A 19,049-nucleotide genomic window follows, 5' to 3' on the forward strand; every position below is an offset into this window, starting at 1 on the left:
AGTAACACAGCTGACAGAAGCACTGACAAAAAAGAATCACTTTTTTTGCATATCCCTCCATTAATAGTCAAGCGCAGAAGGCTAGTGAAAGCAGATCACATTTTAAACATCACCTTCCCCTTCTCTGGTGCTTTGCATTACCTATCAAGCAAATCTGGATTATTTCCTTTTCAAAGGTGAGGAAATTGAGCAATAGCAGAAGTTTATGTTTGACTATCACCCAGCGGCAGAAGAAGAGAGCAGCAAGGTCTTTAATCCCAAAGCACAAATCAATCCACTAAATCAGAGCTACTGAGGTAATTAATCCCTTCAACTCTTCAAGATGCAAAACTTCTTACTTAAAATGTAACACTGCAGCCTTTCCTTTATAGTAGTTGACAGAAAAGCATTCTCTGGATTTACCAAGCAGAATATCTGTTAACAGAAGTAAGTAAACCGGTTCCTTGGAAGACGTCAGAAAACATCCATGACCTACTATGGCATTCCAAAATTTTCCACCAAAGCATTCCTCATCCACTTTCACCAGATTCTACAGGGGCCCTTTCAGTCTACATCCATCTTCAGACCTCAGCCTTCCCCAAAGCCTTTACCAGTTCTCCATACAAAGCGTGCTGAGGAGGATTCCTGCAGCTGGCCCTCTTCCCTCCCGCATCTCACAGGAATAGCCACCTACATAACAAACAAGAGACTTACGGGACCTGGTAAACACAGAGGAAACACTACGAGTGACCCTTTTTAAACCCACTGGCACTAGTCTTTAATAACATAGAAAATACAACTTTCATTAATCATCTGACTGCAATGCTAAAAGAAACACAGGAGTCCATATTTAACGATCAAATTTGATTCTGCATGTTGATTAACAGTTAATTGTAGCATCTGATGTTGATTACACAGGCTGAAATTGAAGAAACCCAAATGGTGTAACTAGATTTCTAGGCATGTTCTGGATGTTGCTGCCTCTTACCACAGCACCATGGTATGACATTAGAATATGCACTGTAATCACTCCTAAACAGGAGGTTCTAAACCAGAAATAAACACATGCAAGACATCCTCTTCAATGCAAATCATACGCAATTAAATTCCATACATCACAAATCCTTCCAGTGTAAGGCAACACAGACTTGCATTAAAGGTAACAGATGATGTCTCTTTAAGATGACTCCAAACAGGGCTGGGCATGGAAAAGGAATGGATTTTCTTCGAGTAGCACACAGCCGTATGAAGATGCCCCACCATACTCCTCAGATACTAATAATTACACATGCCAACTCCAAAGCAAGAGCAGTCAAACCAAGGAAGAGGACAAGTACAGCAAGCTGTATGTTTTCCTGTGGCAACAGAACAGTGCTACTGCACATTAACAGACTTTCACGTTTTGTCTTTAGTCACACACTGCCTCAAACACATGTCTCCTTTGTACCTCTGGAGTATTATAGGACTGTGGCACTTTATCATGGATGGACAGTTAAACATGCTGAAGATTAAGTCTGCAAATAAACGGAGACCGGAAGGAGCCCAGGTAAAGATATCCATTGTACTCGTGTGCCTCACTAACATAAGCTGCCGTCACTCCATTGGGATCATGAAAGCTTCTTCGGTAGGATCCTGTCTCACTAAGCTCAACAACAAGGCTATATTTGGGCACAAACTTTGTCACAGTTTCCTGACTCAGCAACTAGAAGAAAAGAAAAAAAAGAAAGTTAACAACAGATTTTGTCCTCCACAGCTAGATCTCAGACACTTACACAAAGACCACTCCACACTCCTTGGAAGAAGCAGCTAAAAACACAAGCACACGTTTTGAGTAAACACTATTACATAGGCTTAACACATAAACATCCGAAAAGCCAACTTTTTTTTTTTAAAAAAAAAAAGACCAGCAGAAGCATACTTTACTCCATCACTAGGCTGAAAGGATGTCCATGCAAGAGACATCAGCTTGTTCTGGTGCACATGATGCCAAGTAGCAGGCATCATGCTCTGCTCCCCATAGCATCAGTTTGTTCAGGCTGCTACGCTGCACCAGGAGAGATAACAGGTTTTGCAGGGACAGCCCAGTTTCCTTAGCTGAAATGGCACTTCCATCCTAAACATTACTTGTTGATTTTTTTTATTTGGGTTTTTGGTTTTTGGTTTGGTTTTTTTTTTTGAGAACAGAAGTATTGTCAAGTCTTTGTACTGTTTAAGAAGCACCATGCCATTTCTTTAGCATCAGATATTCCTTACAAAATACATTATACTTGCTCATTCTCACCCTAAAGGGGTTACGACATAAAACCAGACATATTGAGTCAGAACAAAGTGTCACCTAGCAGCACACATAACATATACACTGTCTCCTAGGATGCCTAGGGTAGTCATTAGACCAGGTCAGACTTCCCAAATGCTCTCCAGACACCTGGCAATAAGGAGTTTAGGCACTTCAGGTACAAAGGTGAAGTCTTCACATATCCCAGTGTAGATCCTGTGTTGCTGCATGGCTAGAGCAGAGATAGTCTCTTTTTCTTTCTGAGGTCGAGATGGAAGACAAATTAAGAGATGTGTACCTGCTACTCAGAGAAGCAAATGTTAGTTTTACTACCGATGAATATATAAGGACTGTTCTCCCTGGGGAGGACCACATTTTTAACCACAGCACTAAAAAAATTTTAGAAATCTTCTTGTGAAGAGGAAGAAACAGGACAAACAAATATTTATCACTTCCATTCCTATACCAAAGGTGATTTTTTTTTTAATTTTTTTTTTTTTTTTTTTTTTACCTTAAATAACATCCTTTTAATCCATGGTTTTTCAGACAAGAAATCCAACAAAGAAAATCCAGGATTGGGCCGGACAGCTGACATAGCTACCCAATATCCTCCAGAGCTGCTTAACCTGATATTATCTGGAAGACCAGGCATATTCTCAACAAACATGTCTGCTCCACCTTTCATCAGCCCAGACACATAATACCTGGAAGTTACAGATAGTAGGATTAAACTACTTGAGTTAACATGTCCTAAGTAATAAATAAAAGTTCCAAAAGGAATTAACTTAAATAAAAATAATTATTTTTTTTCTCCTCATTTTCATAGAGGGAAACACAGCACAGCCACATACCTCTCCCCGGGCAAAAGGCAGCTTACCCACTATGCTCAAGGAGCCCATGATGGAAAGATTATGCAGTTCAGATGTTTACAGTGAAAGAAAAAAAATGAAGTATTGATGAAGGCCACCTTCTTTGCCATTGATAACTAGGCACAAATAGAGTGCAGGGTTTCTTTTGTCATTCGACTCATTTAAACTACCTCTAAATGGAGAGTAGTAATAATTTCAGAAAAGTCATACTCACCTCCTGATTCTAGCCATGGTTGTCTCCTGCACCAGAACAAAGTCTTCTGCAGGAGAGAGCTGGACACCATTAGGAAACCTCAGCCCCACCATTAAGACTTTCACTTCTTTTGTTACTGTGTCATATTCAAGCAGGCTAAAAAGAAAGCATTATATATGGTTTTGAGTGAAGATAAATTATTTATTCATCTTGGTTTAATACTCCAGGCATTCTATCATCTCTTACATGAACTTCACCTAAGTTAAAAAGGCACAAGAACCAGGAAGCATTTGTTTATGAACAAAGAGAAATACCAAGCCAACTTGAGACTGACAGCTTTCATGAAGGATTTAGGCTGAACATAAAGCTAACACCTCCCCTTTTAAGATACATGTTCCATGCAAGTCCTCTTGAAGGAAAAAGAGGAATCTCATTTATTTTACTGCAGGTCTCGTTAGCAACATCCACACATTTTCTCATCCTCTCTTGGACAGTGCAGCATTTACACAGGTGGTTTATAAAGAGAAAAAGCTCGAAGACCAAGGAAGTAGTGAAGTCCATTCCTACAGCTGAGCTTACAATAAATTAAATGCCTTGGGGAAGAGATACTTGCCGCCCATCATCTGTGCCTTCCATAATCAAGAATAAGTAGTCTCGTCTTTGCCATTTGCTACTGGAGTCAGTGAAGTAGATTTTCCTCCCATCCCGGGTCACTGTAAGATCATTCACAAATGACAACTTCTGACCTTCAATTAGTGTTTTGGTTGACACAAGCATTTTTGTTTCACCTGGTTACAAAAACCAAGAAAGAAAGAAAAAAAGCATACAAGACAAGCTTTTGCATGTCCTGCCTCGGAAATGAGTTAATGCTAACATGAAATTAGCAGGCACTTCACATTTTTTTTCCATTTGTGCCTCTTAAGTAATAAGGTTTTGTGATGTAATGGAACAACTCAATACAGTGTGAATGGCCAGGAGAAAATACTCTTCAGGGTTTACTAGTTTGCTTGTTTTTGTTATGACTGAGCTAATTTGGTAGCCATCTGCCATCAAAAGGGGAGACCTTGATTATACCTCCTAGAGCCACACAGTCTGAGCCCTTCGGTTACATTTCACATAGCATTTGGCTAGCCTCCCTCTCCCCACCTGAAGCCAATCTGAAGATGTAAACTGAAAGTCAACCCTACACAAAAGCAACTATGGCCTTATGACAGCACAGCTCCTAAAACTGAGATCTGGCTCAGTGACATACAATGAAGGGCGCGATGCAACAGTGCTTTTCTCAGCAGGAACAAGCCACTTGATCTTCAGCCACACCACAATACATCTTTCTTCACTTTCTATAGATTTGGGTTACAGGGAAGTTAAGAGCTCTTCACTTCCACACAGCGAGATCAAGGCAGAAATGAAAGTACAACAAGCATGACAAAAAGTTTTTGTAACAGCAATATTTTTCTTCCCCTGTATGAAAACTGAAGCAGCTACACAGAGCTTTATTCATGGATCCTGAGGTACCAAGTTGGACAAGCAAAAGCATATGTCACCACAAGATAAGCCACTGGTAACTCTGATCCACATAGACAGATAGAGGAAGTGATTGCTACAAGAAAATAAATATCAGGTTCTTGCATGGCATATTTCACCCAGACAACTCCAAACCACTTTAGAAAGAAGGCAGGCGCTGTTTTGCCTGCAGTGTCTGGCAAAACTGCAAATGAAGCCCAGATCTGTCAGTGGAAGAGAAGAACTTCTGAGCAGGAAAGTCATACCTGTACCGGGATTAACTTCATAGAGTCCATAATAAGCATCTGCCACAAAAAGGGTGTTATTTGGCCCCACTCTGATGCCAAGTGGTCTTCCACATGCTGGCTCATCTTCACGAGTTCCTTAGAAAACAATTTTAAATAGTTTTCCAAATAGAAATAAATACAAGACATTCAGGCTACCTATATAGGTCACACTGTAGCTTAACAAAACTCTGCAGCCAGCACCACACACATTCATTAAAGAAACTATTCTTGCTCTCCTAGGTGTGAGTGAAATAGATATCCCCATGTTTTTACCAGTCTAGAGATAATCATAGAATTTGCCAGGCTGGTAGCTAGGTAACAGCTGCCCCAAGTAGGGCTGAAATGTCAGAAAATTGGATTTAACTAAATGCTGCTTCTCAGAAGGAATCAGTTTTACTGCAAGTTTCTCTCTTTTTTTATATATATATTAAAAAGAAAAAAAACCCCACACAACAAAAAAAGAAACACACACATGCACATCTTGGAACTTTCTTTTTCTGGAAGGGTCCAGTGCTGTCATGAAACTGCTAAGACAGACACTGAAGACTTCTACATGAGGAGGAAGGGGAATACTGCAAGTCTGAAGAATTTATCTATTTGAGTCCTGAAGAACTGAGAACTTCAGGACATCCATGGTTTGAAAGATTAGCAAGAGAAACTCCTGGAGAAGAAGGCAGTCAACTACAGTCTTCCCACTTCCCTCCCCAACTTGAGGAGGGCAAAAACTGAAGTCTAGGCTCCCCACTACCTCTTTGGCCCCAAAGAAATACGGCAGCATAACCTTCCCACCTGTCCCAAGTTCAACGTAGGGCTCTCTGTACAAGTCCAGTGGAAAAGAGCAGTGAAAGGTGACTTCACACCCACCTCAACCCACATTCACCCCCACGCAGCCGCTGGGGGTCCAGCTTCCAATCAGCTGGCAGCAGACTTCATTGGCAGTGGGCGCCAAGGCTCTCCTACCTGTTAGGCAGCCATAAGAGGGCTTCCAAATCAATCCAGATCCTAACCACAGGAACACCCACATAAAATTACAAAGCTAAAGTGATGAACGTGTCAATGCAAGCTACATAGAGACAGCAACAGTTCCTGTCCATAACTGTCTAACTGCCAACCAGCACCTCCTGTAAGGTTCTACATCATTACCACAAACAAAGCTACCCAAAGCCCTGAGCACACACCAGCCAGGCTTCTCAGACCGCCCAGACAGAACAAGATGGCCAACGTTAAGCTTCCCCACAGAAATGGTTCTGTTAATAAACAAGCCACCACCAGTTTTTCTCACTCAGTTCCAGAAATCTCACTAAATGAAGCAAGTAAGCGGTTCAGAAAGTGATGTGTGATGTGGTGTCAACAAGAAATAACTGCAATTCAGCAGTGAGAAAACAAATATCATGACCAATGGAAGATCTCTGCTAAAGTAGGTGCAGCCACCACAACCCCTCACTGTACTTACAAACAGAGGATGGGAAATTAGTACAGCAAAACACAAGGAAAAATTCCCTAGATGGGGAAGGTGGTATTTATTTTCAGAAATCTCTAAATAATTTGATCTTTCCCACTCACACATTATCTCAGAGTTCATTCCCTCACACTTGTTTAGGAGTCCTCATTTTATGGGGTGGTCCTTCATCTCAGAATCTTGCTGACTTCAGCTTCCATAAATATAAGGCCAGGTGGCTGCCCATTTTTTTCTTGTTTAGGATACATGCTTTTTCTAGACGGACTAAAAGACTAAAATTTTACTGCTGGGAACAGATGTCCTTTGTTATCAAGAGCACTCATTCCTGTTCTTTTGACCCTTTGTTCTGCTTTTCCTTCCAGTGCTTATATACATATTTGCACTCATACTTCATTCATACAGTGTGTTAGTACTTCTGCTAAAAACCTCTACAGAGGAAGACATGCACTTGCATGAGCAACCCAGGCAGAACACATTTCATCAACACAAGCTCTGACCCAGACATTTTCAGGTACATTATATTCAGAAGCTGTCACTCACCACAAGGACCATGGCCAATTCTGGCTATTGTTTGTATTTCCCCATCTTCAATCTTGATAATCTTCCCATCAGCTGTCCCAGTAAATAGCACATCTGCAGAAACAACCAGTGTGATTAGCTTGATCACAAAGCAGCAGCGGCAAACATCCTTCCACATGATGCTTCTACCAGCACGAAGCAGAATTCATGTTTAAGACAAAGTGAACTAACAGTCTTCCTCAGTCATAGCAAAAGAATAAAGAAGAAAGGGGAAGATGAAGGCAAATAAAGAGTATTTGGTTAGATTTCTTGCAACTCAAAGAGAAGAGACAGGATTTAAGCCTTAGGAGTTATGAATATGGTATACAAAGCTTTTCATCCATTAGTGGTCCAAATCCTTGGTTAAAGGTGGACATATTGGGTAGATCCCTCTGGGAAAATTTCTACATCATCATAAAACGTAATCAGGCAGTGCATCCATCTTACCACTCTTCAATGAGAGAATGCCTAGATAAACCTTCTCATTCTGATACAGTCCACATAGGCTACTGGACACCTGTCAATGCTCGTATTGTATCAGTTCTGGAGAAGAATTTCAAAAACCATAGCAATTAACAACCACTCAAATAAAAAGCATTGCCAAATGACTATATCCATGCCAAGCAATGTGATCGCACAAGACAGACTCACTGAACACAAACAACACACAAAACTTTTTGATACAACCAAATTAAATGAAAGACCATTGGATTAGTAGAGTCTATTACCTGGGCTTTTCCATCTCCAATTTAGCTGACATTTAAAGTTTGCTAATTACACTTCTAAAAGGGACTAAGACTTCAATGTTTATTCATACAAAACTTATTCCCAGTCAGTTTGATTATTTCACGCATAGTTCAGTTGTCCCTTGCAGAAAGGTTTCAGTAAGGAGTTTCCAATGAGATTGATGAAATTAGGTAACAGAAAAAAAAAAAAAAAAAAAAAGTAGCTTCAGGTAGTCACTTTAGCACACCATTTACAGAGCTAGGTAGAAAAAGCATAATCTGAGGAAGGAATTTACAGTTGTTCCTTGCCAAGTAAAATAATTTTAAAATACTTTACTACTTTATTAGAAGCTATAGCAGAAGAAAATAAATGATACAGCTACTAAGCACCTCTTGTACTGAAGGATATTTCAGTAAAGGCATTGCTTGCAGCTCCCACACCCTTTCCTTTTCATATTAAAACAATCAAGGACTCCTGTCAAGAGTAGTTTCTAGCCTTACCCCCATTCAGGAGGCACAGGGGAACAACCCCTGCACAAAGCTGGTTTCCTATTACGTGGCTGTCATGCCATTGAGTCCAGCCACCTCATTAGAAACTGCTCAGAGGTGACATGGGTTTGTGATCTGGGGAGAACACATGTGCCAGAAGGAGGGCACCTGTAACGCCTGCAGGCACACTAAAATATCAAATTGATAAACCAGCACATTTACATTTTTTCTGCCATGTAAAGCAAAAATGAACACCACAAAACTCAGCTCCCACAGAGGCAATAAGCATTCAAAGAGTAGGTAGTACCCTGTAAATATTATTTCCCAGTTAAGAACTAGCCAAATGAAAAAATGAGACCACTTCCTTCAAACATAAGTACCCCCCGACTACATTGCTGATACTTTCAGCCCTGGAAGACAGGGATTTTTAATCTGGCAACAAGATTTATTTTATACTGGGGAAAGAGGAGAAAAGCAGTACATAGCAGCCAGCTTTTGCTGCATAACACATGTTTTATAAAAACCTGAACATTTAAAATAACTTCCAGTTTGTTATGTAGGGCTATATTGCTGAACAAACCGTAGTCTATGGAGCAACATTTGAAGACCCTTCCTTAAAAGCTTATTTTGGCAGTGCTTACCCCCAATATTGACAATGGACTCGGGTCCGACCAGCTGATTTTCCCATAGCCGCTCGGCTTTACGTAGCTTGATATTGGGCTCTAGCACACCGGTCAGGAGGGGAGGCTCCTTCAAGCTACAAAACAGAACACAGACCTCATGATCCTTTGCACTAATCTCTGCAAACACTTTTGAGCAACGTATTGGATCATTTTTTTTCCTAGTTTGCCAACTCCTGCAAACCTGACCTATGCTTTACAAACAGTATATTTCAAAAAAGAAAACACAGCTAACAAGCTGAAAAATTTACTCTTGTTCATTAAGGATCATAATTCATTCTGATGATCAGAGAAGTTGGTGTTAACGTGTTCCTAAGATGTATCTGGGAAGCTATACAGTTTCAAGTCCAAAAACATGTTCCTAGTTAATCTGTCTTACACAAAGGCAAAGAATTTCTGCATTGCCACAACACAAAAGAGTAACTGCGCCCTTACTCAGCCAAATAGGTTGTTTGTACCCGAGTATCTTTCCTAAGTAGATATATGAAAACATCTGAGGAAAAAAGTTTTAAAATTTAAAAGCCTGGCATTTTAAAATACACCAAGATCTGACACTGTATAGTACGTTCATCACAGAGACAAAAAAATTTTTTAATTACTAACTAGCATACAACTAGGGAAAAAAAGTGTTCTGGTAGTTTGAACACTAGGAAACATGTGCTTTTGTACCACACTGAAGCATACATTCTCGTGCATGACTTGAATGCATTCTCATAGAGAAAGACCACCTCAAAGGAGTAAGTTACACAGAAACTTAAAGGGTATTGAACTGAAACCTCAAAATGACAAAATAAGGTCCAATCTTACAAGCCCTTTTTCACATAAATAACCAGGTTCAAGCTAACTGGATTTCCAACTAACTACAGAGATACGGAGAAGGAAATAGTAAGATGCCTACGCAGCTTCAACTTAAATATCAGGCTCCAAAGCCCTGTGCTTGAAATCCAGCCTTAATTGTGCTGACAAATTCGAGTACGTTTCAGTCTTAGGTTCTTAAAAACTCACACATAAGGCAGCTCAGTCTTCATGAGTTAAGGATTTAAAGTTATTACTAAAAGCTGCATACACGCCCAGGGTGCTAAGCTCATTAAGTGTTCATTCACAAGAGTAAGCTAAAGCTCCCTAGGCCTTTTTGAAAGAATTTTCAATTTTTGTTGTTGTTGTTAAGTAACTCCTTATATGACCATAAACAAATGCCTTCCACCTGTAGAATCTTAAAAATACAAGGTTTCACTCCAACACTTGCCCAGGTTCACAGGATCCAGAACATTTGTCACCAACCGCATTGCAACTCTACTACTCACATGGTCAAAGTGACTACAATTTCCAGAGCTTCAGTGACTTGGGGGCGGGGGGGTAGTCAACTGAAATCGCAAGCTATAAAAGCCAGGACAATTGAGGAAAACAGGTTCACAACACAATTCAGGAGGAGAAAAAAGATACATACTTTTATCTGTCTGGTTACAGACAGCAAACTTTCCTTGAAGTATGTATTAGTGCAGTGGCAACACCAACTGAATTACTAACTCCTGCCCACAGGAGATTTAAAGCAGAGTTGTCTTTATAACGCTAACAAAGTCATTTCCCATCCCTTCTTCCAAGCATTACAGAGTTTCAGATAAGAATAACAGGCCTTCAGATAAGAACTCATTTGCGGGAACTTTGGACAGTTGCACTTGCAAGCAGAATATCCTCCCTGGGATCAATATTAACCAAGACAGGCTCATAGAGAAAGAACTTGAAATAAACCAGAGTTGCAGGAATTTCACATGGAGTTTCACAGATCACATCTGCTTCCCTCCCCCCTTTATTCCTCATTATATCCAGCAGCTTACAGGAATAGCACCACTGCTGGCAAACAAGATTTCTAAGCATTCTTTACCAAAGGGATTGATTCAGACAGCATCTACCTCCTCGAGCTTTTTCAAAACTTTTCACAAACATGACACAGAATCATCCTATCTAATGTACGGACCCGAACCACTTCTGGCAGTGCAGGTAAGAAGCTAATTAAGAATGTACAGCAATATAAGCCAGTGATCTGGGCAGGAAGAACAGTTCTCCTGGTCTTGTACAAGGGACTTAAAGTTTTAAGAAACGTAAGTGTGCAGAACACTGTTACCCTGGCCCACAATTAGACCAGGACTACATAATAGGAAAAGCATTCTAGACACATCCTGTTGGCTTTCAGAATTACTGTTCAGTTGCAATCCATTTCAGGGAATCGGGTTTTGTTAAACCCAGCCACAGCAGAAAGGGTTTCGCTATGACTTGCAGTGATGTCTAACAGCCTATTGGAAGGACTTGCAAGTACTACCCAACCACATTAACAGTTTCCTTCAACTCCAGAGATATTTAAAGCGTTGTTGTTCCTTTACATTAAGAAATTAGCAAGCTGATCATAAATACCTATCAGATTAAGCATTTTCACTTACTTCAAAATGCCAGGAGCACTGAACAACCTGACTCCACCCTATGCTAACAAAGCACTTCACACACAACTTCTCCCAATACAGGTCACATCTCTCACAGCTGATTTGCTGTTACACTACACATTTGATACAGATCTCGATTCAGATGTTTATGAATCCAGACAGGGCAGAAATCACCTAGCTGCACTACTTTACGAGATCTGCATTTAAATATAACATCACCATATGGTTCCGCTGGTACAAAGCACCAAATCAACCCAGTCAGGTTATCCATTTCAATTTCCACCCTCAGAGAAATAGGCTGACAGAACTACAACAGCAAGGGGTACAGCTTGGTCCTTACGGAAAATGCAGTTCTCATCTCACAAGGCAACAGTGCACGTAAGTAAATCATAAGCTCCACTGACAGCCGCAACAACAGAAAATAATTTTCTAGTTTAATGATCAAAGAAAGTAATTCAGCTCCTCCAATGATCAGTAGTGACACAACTGCATAAGATAGCTCAGAAACAGACTGGGTATGTGAAGCAAGCCACAGCAATGGATAACTCTGCAATTACTCCCCAGTTTCTTAATTCAGTTAGAACCACTTTACACAGCTCACTCTGGTTTGCTGGGGAAAAACAAACAAACAAACCAATTAACCTCCAAAACACTACAGAACACATATGAGAAGTTATGCTTCAGTAACATTTATTTCAAATATTATGTTTATTTCAAAGCAACAGCTTACCTTATAGACTGAGGGTCTATAGGACAATCCAGTAGAACAGTTACTCCAAGCAGGGGCACAGTCAGAGATGCAGCCAAAGTCAAGAAGGTAACACGGAACACCTTGCTGCTGTAAGTACTGCCAAAACGAGACAAGAAATAGGATTAACAAGCTAAGCTGTTTTAAGATCCAATAACCTTTAAAAATTTTTTAAGAGCCTATTTTCTTCACAAAAGGAACCAGAAATACTATTGTTCAACCATCATCCTGAATGACCTTTAAGGTCCATTTTGAACTCCTTAGGAAAACAGGAAGGGGTATTTATTCAGTCTCAGCATCCCGGCATCATATGAGGCAGAGTATTCTCACCCACAGGTTTCATGCACGCTACAAGTCACAGCTAACTTAAGGAAAAGAAAAAAAAAGCCACCCAAGAAATGGCAGGGAGGTGTGGTTTGGTTAGGATTTTTTTAACTTGATCTTCAGTTTTGACAATGGTTTCCATCCCAGCACAAATTTTAGATGAAAAGTTCAACTAAAACAACAAACATTACATGCAGTTGGTTTGAAACCCAAGCCCCAGCACACAAAAGAAATTACGTATCTTCTATTTAACCATGAAAACACACAACAACAAAAAAAAAACCTGGAGAAAAACAGATTTTGTTCTTGACAGTTTTAGAGGCATTTATCAGGCATTTACAGAGGAAAGCACAGTGCCACGCTCAACAAATCCTAGCCTTGAACTGGAAAAACAGCTCCCAGTTTTAGCTGCTCTGAATAATTCACTGTCACGGCCAGCCAGTCTCCTTGCAGGATCAATTAAATAAAGGCAAACAGTGCCTGATGGTTCTGCATTAATCCTTGGACCGCTTCCACCGTTTAGCCCTTCATTAGCCAATCATCCAGGCAGTAGGAAATATGAACTACTGCCCAGAGCCCAAATGTCGTAACTGGAGAGTTAATGACACATGCTTGCAGTACTGATATCACCATCAAGGTAACCTTTGGCATCATCGGCTAGAACAGCAAGGACAGAACTAGGCCTGCATTTGGTCACTGCTTGATTGCATGCACAATGTACAGAAGTTGGACGATTCATAATCCGTCCCATCTCTTCCGTGATGGCACAATCGCTGCTAGCCCCTCTCTTCTGGCACCAGACATAGGCAGTTAGGATGGAGGCCTGTCCCAAGCCACTGCCCAAAACACCAGGCTTTGCTGAGGTGACTGCTACAAGGATGCTGACAGTTTGCCACGACAAGAACTGCTGCTGCTGCTAGCCCAAAGCCACCGACAGTTCAGCTTGCTCCAAGAAGTGCTGTCAGCACAGCTGCTGTTGGCCACCAAACCTTCCCCATCTCCCCCAAGGCACTGACCACCTGAGCCTACTTCCTCTCCATCAGCATGCCAAAGTACTCCTGCTATCAGATATTTTAAAAAATAAGTTTTATTTATCACACTCAGGAATGCAGCATTCCCATCATGAACTTCAATAGTGTTACAGCACTAAGCCCATCTCCACCTGAGCTGCACCAGGCTGGGAAACTGCTTCAAACAAGGTTCCTCATCCACACTGTCCTCTTCATACTTCCCAAGAGTCAGACTGCCCTTGTAATTAATTAGAAGAATTCAGCACTTCCTACTCTAACAGCAGATGTCTCCAAGAAGCAACAACCTCCCAGTCTCTTTCCTTTTGCATGTGGAATTGAGAGTGGATGGTAGAGATACCAGGCGATCCCCAAGTTCACAAAGACAAAGACTTCGTCAGGCTTGTCCTTCCACTGTACTTCAAAAGATGAAGGCTCAAAACTAAGAGATTAAAAGTACTGTCAACAGACACCCGAGCATCTTTGTGACAGCTGAGAATAGCTCACACAAAAGGAAGCAGATAAAGATGAATGGGAACTCATCTGCCAAAGCTAACTTAATTAAGAGCTCCTGAAAGCATGATTTACGTAAAGGCCATATTCCTGATCCCCATTCAAACTTGCAAGAAATTGACAATAAAGGAAAAAGGCAGGAAGAATGAGGTGACAAGCAAACTCACACTTCAAGCCTGCAGAACATAAGACCTATTTTAGACAGTGATGAAACTACAAGAATTTAAATAAACACCAGCAAGTTTAAAAAAAGATGGCAATTAAAAAGTCAGCTGCTCAGAACCCTTATAAAAGTAAAGAAACAAAACATACCCAATATAAAATACTGACAACTAAGTCACTGACTGGTCACTGGAAAGAATCTGTGAAGTAATGGTTCACCAGCACTGATAAGCAAAACAGAAATCTTTTGCTAGTTGTGTCTCTGACAACTAATCCTACACGGACTCCAGCCACAAAACTCAATAATGCAACTTACCAGGACTCCAGGTATAACAACAGCAATTTAGTGGTCACCAAAAACTAAAAAGAGAAGCCATCGCACCAGGTCTTGAAGACACAGTAGGCATACAGAAGACACAGAGGATACTACGGGTCACCATAGCCAGAAGTCCAGGCTGCCTCATCCTCTTGGCAGAGGAACTACTGGGGGACCAAAGGGAAAGCAACTATCATCAAGATTTTCTGCCAAAGCTCTCAGCCAGAAAAAAGGCAGCCTCCGGAATTTCTTCCACTGGTTTCATGCAGGACAGTAGCATGAGAATACGGCCTGTGGATACTCTGGATCATTGCTGGAGTCCTAGAAATTAACTGATTTGAGCAAAGTTACCAAGAGAGTCTGAGGCCAGGAAGAGCTGTCTCTCAAGCTGAGAGATGCTGATGAGTCTTCTTCAAAAAGAGGCCTATGCATGCAAGCCATCATACACAGCCTTTCATTCCGATGACCCTGAAGGGCAGAGATAAGAATCTGCAAGATACTCAGATCAGGAAAACACATAATAGTGAACCAAAGTATTACAAGTCATCAACTACCTTATTCTGTAGAAGGCAAAGCAAACATCACCACTTTCTTAGCGCAGCTATTGATTTTAGTTACAGCGAAGCTAGTTTTGTATAAAATCCCTACACAGAAAATTGTAAATGGAATGTTCTTGAACTCAGCCACAAACAAATGGACTGTTTATAAGGTTATTCTATTTCAGATACACAGAGACTAGTCGATAAGCTGCAGATTACTCTTTAAACTATTGCCAAATATAAACAGACTAACCAGAGCTGTACAGGATTTAATCCCGTGCACAATAGATCTGTGCAAGCCACAATGGGATAACTGTTATTTCTTGACTAGCAAAAGACAAACAGTACTTAAACAGACTCATAGGAAAAAACAAACAAAACCAGCCACAAATTAAAACTTTTTTTTTTGGTCTTAAAGGAGGCGTCAGGCCCTGTCTAAAACCCTCCTCCCTCCGTCAGCCGTCTCCAGCAGAAGCAGGAGCACTTGGGAGAAAAGCCCCGGCTGGGGAGCGGGGAGGCCGGGGGTCCCCGCAGGCTGACACCCCCGGCTGCCCCAGCACCGACCTGCGCTGCCAGCCAAGCAAGGCGGCCGGCTCAGCGCCGGGGCAGCCAGCCCCTCCCCCGCCAGCACAGCCTCCCCCGGGGCACCGACCCCCGCCAGGGCCGCCCGCTCCCAGCACCGGTGCCTCAGCCGGGCCCAACGCCACCCCACGGGCCCGGGTCAGGACGGGCCTCCCAGCCGCCCCCACAGCAACCCCCCAGCCGCCCCCCCCTCCTCCACCCCCGGCCAGGCCAAGCCCTTCCCTCGGGCCAAGCCCAACTCCCCCTCACACCACCCAGGCCCGGCCCGGGCCCTCAGCGCCCCCCGGCCCGCATCAGGCCAGGCCTTACCCCCCCCCCCCAGCAGGCCCCTCCAGGCCCCCCCGCCCACCGAGGAGGCGCCGCGCCGAGCCCCACCTGCCGTCCTTAGCCTCCTGCACCAGGCTGTCCTCGGTGATGACCTGCGGGCGACAGGACCGGCGCTGCCGCAGCCCCTCCGCCTCATTCATGCTGCCGCCGCCGCCGCCGCGCACCGGGGCCGCCGGCCCCGCCCTCTCACACACACCCGCGGAGCCGCCCCTGGCCCCACCCCTTCAGCCACAAGCCCCGCCCCTACGCCCCGCCCCCGCTAGCCGCTCGGGCCTTCGCGCTACCGGCCGGCCTGAGGGCACATCGGCGCCTCTCCCGCTCCGCCCCGCCGGTGGGCAGCGCGGGCTAACGGCCACCGCGCCGCCACGGGGAGCTCGGCGAGCTCCAGCGCTGCCTCCTGGGGCTGCCGCAGCCGGCTCTCCGCCGGCCGAGGCCTGGGCGCGGCGGGCCCCGGCCGCAGGGCCCGCAAGGTGGCGCTAGCAAACCGCGGGGGAGGAGGCGCGTGTCCCCGCGGAGGGGGCGGGCAGGCAGAGGCTCTGCGGCCCGGGAAGCGGCGCTCTCGCTGGCTACCGGAGAGCCGATGTGAGAAAGGGAGCGGCCCGGCCCCGCCACCTGCCTGCGCCCCTCACGGCCCGTGCCCCCGGGGGTGACCCCCGCCTTTGCCCGCCGCCGGCTCCCCCAGCACCACCTTCGCTCCTCGGTGTTAACCAGGCGTGCCGGGGCTGCCTGGCTCCTCCGCCGCGGCGGCGTTCCGGGAGGGCCGAGGCCGGACCCACGGCTTTGCTAACGCCGCAGAACCCAGCGGTCAGCAAGCGCGCCGAGCCCCAGCTCAGGCTGCCGGCACCAAGCCCGGGTGGAAGCCCCGGAAAGGCTGTTCGGCACCCAGCCCGGGAGGGAAACGCGTGGGTTCTCCCACCGAGAGGGGCTTCGGCCAGGAAAGGGGGGGCGGGGGGGGATTTCTCTCTGCTGTGAGCACTCAGCAGCGCTGCTCCCTAAAGGCACCCGCCTGTCTGACCAGCCACCTCAGCCAGGACCCCCGAGGGCACCCAGCCCTGCTGCGAGGCTGCTGTCACCCCTGAGGGCACACAGGGCTGAGGCGCGGAGGAGTACAATGGCATCCCCAAGGTCCAATAGGTAGGAAAGAAACCGAGTTTTCTGCATGCCAGGTGCAGAATAAGCACTAAAAAGCACTGGGTTTCCACTCTTCTCTTCCAGCCTGCACAAACCAAAATGCCGAAGTCAGCTTTGTCACTGCAGACACAGGGAGTCCAGGCAGGTACACAACAGCTACAGAGGAATTGAAGCAAGAATGAGAAATCTGCTGTGGCAGATCATTTGTTACCAGTGTTTGTAGGCTGGTAATTTTGCATGGCTGTGACCATTTCCACCCCAGAAGGTGGTTACATCCCCAGATGCTTCTATCCAGGACAAAGCAGGGCTAAACTCACTGCCATGAAAAACATGGTGTGCCTCTAGACTCAGCCAGAAGACAATTTCCTGCCCCGAACTGTCTGTTTTCAAGCAGAAAAAGTCATCTGTTCCTGCCAAGTTTAAAACCAGAAGCTTGTTGTTGAAATCAGTTTATGTGACTTTAACTGGCCACAGAAACAGCCTCTGAATATAATTGTATTAGGCTAGGAAACAGTCTCCATTTTACCAACAAATTATCAGTAAATAAATCAGGGCAGCTGAAGTAGTGAAACATGAAGTGAGGAGATGGGCACCTGCCTTTCTATCTAGCCATTTCTGTAACTTGGGAGACACCTGCCAGAGGGTTGCAAGAACTAAGAGTGGCGCTGGAAGCTTTCCAGAAGCAGCTGCTGGAGGTAACTGGAGAAGTGGCTAATGAGGATGTTAGGTGCCTGTCCCTGCATTACAACTATAGAGTTATCCACATGGTATGCAGAGGGCAAAACACAATCTGCTTCTTAATGGACACGGCACCCTGCACAGGATGTGTTCTGGGCACTTACTGATCCATGGCACCTGGGAACAAATTTCTTCTCATCTGCTCCGCTCTGGGACAGCTACACACTCACTTTCTACATGCTGCTGTCTCTCATGTTCGCCACACACATCCCATTTTCACTCCTTTTCTACCTGTGCACAGTGTGCATAGGACAAGGAGTTTAGCAGCTGAACCATCCGTATCAACTAATGGTAACTAATTGTTCTAATTACTCTGTTTGCATCACACAAGAAAATCATAGAATTACAAAATGGTTTAGGTTGGAAGGGACCTTAAAGATGATCTAGTTCCAACCCCCCCGCCACGGGCAGGGACACTTTCCACTAGACCAGGCTGCTTTACCCATCCAGCCTGGCCTTGAACACTGCCAGGGATGGGGCATCCACAGCTTCCCCGACCAACCTGTGCCAGTGCCTCACCACCCTCGCAGTAAAGAATTTCTTCCTAAGATCTCATCTCAGTCTCCCCTCTTTCAGTTTAAGGCCATTTCCCCCTTGTCCTATTGCTACATGTCCTTGTAAAAGGTCCCTCTCCAGCTTGCCTGTTGGCCCCTGTAGGTACTGGAAGCTGCTGTAAGGTCTCCCTGGAGCTGAGCAACCCCAACTCCCTCAGCCTGTCTTCACAGGAGAGGTGCTCCAGCGCTCTGAGCATCTTCATGGCCTCCTCTGAAGCCACTCCAGCAGGTCCGTGTCCTTCTGGTGTTGGGGGCCCCAGAGCTGAACGCAGTACTGCAGGTGGGGTCTCACCAGGGTGAGGTAGAGGGGGAGACTCCCCTCCCTCAACCTGCTGGCCATGCTTCTTGTGACGCAGCCCAGGATTCAGTTGGCTTTGTGGGCTGCAAGCGCACATTGTTGGGCCATGTTGAGTTTTTTGTCCACCAGACCCCCAAGTCCTTCTCCTCGGGGCTGCTCCCAATCCATTCCCTGCCCAGCCTGTATTTGTCCCTGGGATTGCCCCAACCCATGTGCAGGACCTTGCATTTGGCCTTGCTGAACTTCATAGAGGTTCACACAGGCCCACCTCACAAGCCTGTCCAGGTCCCTCTGGACAGCATCCCTTCCCTCCAGCATATCAACTGCACCACACAGCTTGGTGTTGTCAACAAACTTG

General features: G+C 44.6%; 1 protein-coding gene across 2 annotated transcripts; it reads right to left on the reverse strand.

The window, feature by feature from the left end:
• Positions 1-729: 729 nt before the first annotated feature.
• Positions 730-16,177, reverse strand: APMAP (adipocyte plasma membrane associated protein). Of its 2 annotated transcripts, XM_055816212.1 has the most exons (10): positions 16,019-16,177; positions 12,183-12,299; positions 8,979-9,094; positions 7,106-7,198; positions 5,086-5,202; positions 3,930-4,104; positions 3,338-3,472; positions 2,766-2,958; positions 2,405-2,514; positions 1,539-1,681 (listed from the first exon to the last, which is right to left on the reverse strand). In XM_055816212.1, the coding sequence occupies exons 1-10, from the start codon at positions 16,108-16,110 to the stop codon at positions 1,675-1,677; spliced, it is 1,155 nt and encodes a 384-aa protein (XP_055672187.1). In that variant the 5' UTR covers positions 16,111-16,177; the 3' UTR covers positions 1,539-1,674. The 2 variants fall into 2 exon arrangements, with proteins under 2 accessions (XP_055672186.1, XP_055672187.1); XM_055816211.1 differs by lacking the exon at positions 2,405-2,514 and having other exon boundaries at positions 730-1,681.
• Between the last annotated feature and the right edge of the window lie 2,872 nt (positions 16,178-19,049).

Source organism: Falco peregrinus, chromosome 11 (assembly GCF_023634155.1).
Source record: "Falco peregrinus isolate bFalPer1 chromosome 11, bFalPer1.pri, whole genome shotgun sequence".
In the NCBI taxonomy this organism is placed as follows: Eukaryota; Metazoa; Chordata; class Aves; order Falconiformes; family Falconidae; genus Falco; species Falco peregrinus.